General features: G+C 41.0%; 1 protein-coding gene across 1 annotated transcript in view; it reads right to left on the bottom strand.

Annotated features, from left to right (window-relative positions):
- LOC103608486 (solute carrier family 12 member 1-like) overlaps nt 1-2,526 on the bottom strand; it is a gene marked incomplete at its 5' end in the record, with an annotated part of 39,506 nt that overhangs the window by 35,839 nt on the left and 1,141 nt on the right. The window contains one exon of the mRNA XM_008592916.1: nt 1,806-1,917. Within this exon, the coding sequence (XP_008591138.1) occupies nt 1,806-1,917 (112 nt within the window). The remainder of the gene's footprint in view (nt 1-1,805; nt 1,918-2,526) is intronic.

The raw sequence follows: 2,526 nt of genomic DNA, 5'->3' as shown, positions 1-2,526 counted from the left end.
TTGGCTGAGCGAGGTGTGGGAACGACACCGAGGGTTGCGATCCCGTTGCCGGTCTCAGTCTGGTATGGGCGCTACACTGAGGGTTGCGATCCGTTGCCGGACACGAAAAAAGACAAAAAGGAAAAAAAAAAAAAAAACAGCAAAGGGTTAAGTAAAAGCAATATCTCTTGTCTCTGTAAAAGACCTTTTCTCCTTTGCCAATATATGACTATTTATACTTCCAGTTCATTTCTCCTGTCCCAAAGATATTTTATTGCCTGCTAAACTAGGTTTTCTCTAAATTGCTAGAGAAGAAAAACACCCCAAACTGCTTATTCCATCAAAACTGGCTCCTATATTATATTGGCCAAAATGAAATCCACTAATTCAGGGCACCAAAGTTGATAATATGAGAGCAAGGTGCTTGATAAGATTTTTAAAAATCCTCTGGTGCCACAGTTGGTCATTACTTAACCTGTCAATCTTATGTGTTCTGTAGGACTCTCTTCACCCCCTACCGGGTAATTGCATTGAGTTATATTGTTTGAGTTACTGTCATATAAGCACTGAGAAGAAAGAGAATATGGCCAACTTGCTTCATATAGCATTTAGAACACTGCCAGGGGTAAAAAGATGCTTAAGTGCTGGTCGTGAAGTGGTAAATTAACCCCCTGCATCATGGCAGAGTTGACCGGCTGCAGGGTCATGCAACTGGACAGCCCTATTCCTTGGCAGGTATTAGAAACACAAGTAGTGGTACCCGATTCTAACAGTACTCCCACAGAGACAAGGCTGCTGAGGCTTTCTCCTCACTGTGTAACACAGAGTACACTCAGGGGACCTGGGCTGACATCCTGGCTCTGCCACTTTCCTGTCACGTGATCCAGCACAACAATTTAATTTTCCTGAATCTCACTTTCCCAGCCTGTAAAATGAGAACAGGGCTTTTTTCTTTCCTGCCTCACTAGGCTGTTGTATGGATAGAATAAGAAAAACTGTAGAAAAATGATTTGAAGAATAGGTAAGTACTTAAGTACTATAAAAATACATTGATCACTGAGGATTTTGAGTGGTGCGTGTGTGCGTGTGTATGAGAGGGAGAGAGAGAGAGTGTGTGATGGGAATATGAGTAGAGGTAGTCTAGTTTGGAGGACTTAGTCTTATTTTACTGTAATTTTAATGCTTTCTCCACATTTGAGAAATTAGTCAATAATTGTGGTTAAAATTTCAGCACCTACTTTGAATACCTCTTGGGAAAACCACCAACAGTTACTATTAGTCTATCATATACTTCCTGAACAATTCATTCAGCTCTGAATGTTTATCGAAGGCATAGAAAACTTGGTTTAATTTCCTAGATATTTGTAGTGTCGTCAAGTTTATCCAAATATTTAATCTAAATTCTATGTGCTGTCATTTAAAGCCATATGTCTGGTTCTCTCCTCATCAGTTAATCTATATAATAGCACTCTATTATATATCATATTAGGCTCATTCCATTCTTTTATATTTCTGCAGACAGTTATCACTCCAAATGCCTTCATTTTATTTCTGCACCAGTTGTCTTTCTTGACATAAAGTGCATCATTTGGAAAAATTTATCGCTTTCAGTGGGTCTCCTGTGAAATCTGAAACATGTCATCTACCTGTTTTAATTCAGGATCATTGGCCCTTGTTAGTCCTTGCCCAATGAATAAAGGAAGAGGGCTCTTGTTCAAACTGTTTTGCTATTTTCCTATGACTGCATGTACCTTCTTTATACACCTAGAATAACCCAAGGTGAGTAGGAAGGAAAAAGCACTTTCCTTGGATGAAGTGGCTCTTACCACAAAGACTTCACAGCAGATGCAAAGGCCACTGTTCTTGGTAAAAGCGTGAGATATGTCCAGGAGAGCAGGTCTTGTCATGGGTTCCCCTGTTAGGACAATGCACTGAGGCCTGGAAGAGGAGAAAGGAAGATGTGACAACTGGCTGTCTCAAGAAGCCTGTGACCCCAGAACCACCCCAGTGGAAATGGCAGGTGCAGAAGGCTTGGCAAAATGGGCCAATCTCTCCCCTAATTATTTCTTAGGTTTCCCACTAGAATTCTTTCCTCATCCTGCCTGTCCATCTTGCCATCTTTGTATTCTTAGTCTAGTTAGTCACAGTCAAAGTGTGAAGTAAGAAAAAGGTGGTCTTGGGTTCCCCCTATTTCCCCACCCCCCTCTGGACACTACACTACCCCAACCCAACACAACCTGTCCTTCTCCAACCAGTATTTTCATGCTACTTTCCTTCATCCTCCTTGCTAGCTTGCATTTTGAGGTTCCATTCAAGATAAGATATTACTAATTAAGAGCTAAAAATGTTACTTCTAGGAGAATTCTGTAAACCACAAAGCCTTAAGCTGAATAGAGACAATAACAATGATTAAAGTATATGGGGATTGGGGTACATCTCTCAGAAATCACATCACTTAGGCTACTTCCATTCATGGAAGGTGACACCTGGCACTATAAGGGGCTATAGTTCAAGGTGGGCATAGGTGAGTGTGCAAGAAAAGAAGCA

This window comes from Galeopterus variegatus, unplaced genomic scaffold, assembly GCF_000696425.1.
Source record: "Galeopterus variegatus unplaced genomic scaffold, G_variegatus-3.0.2 Scaffold8463, whole genome shotgun sequence".
NCBI classification, from domain to species: Eukaryota; Metazoa; Chordata; class Mammalia; order Dermoptera; family Cynocephalidae; genus Galeopterus; species Galeopterus variegatus.
This window is presented reverse-complemented; position numbering and strand designations above follow the sequence as displayed.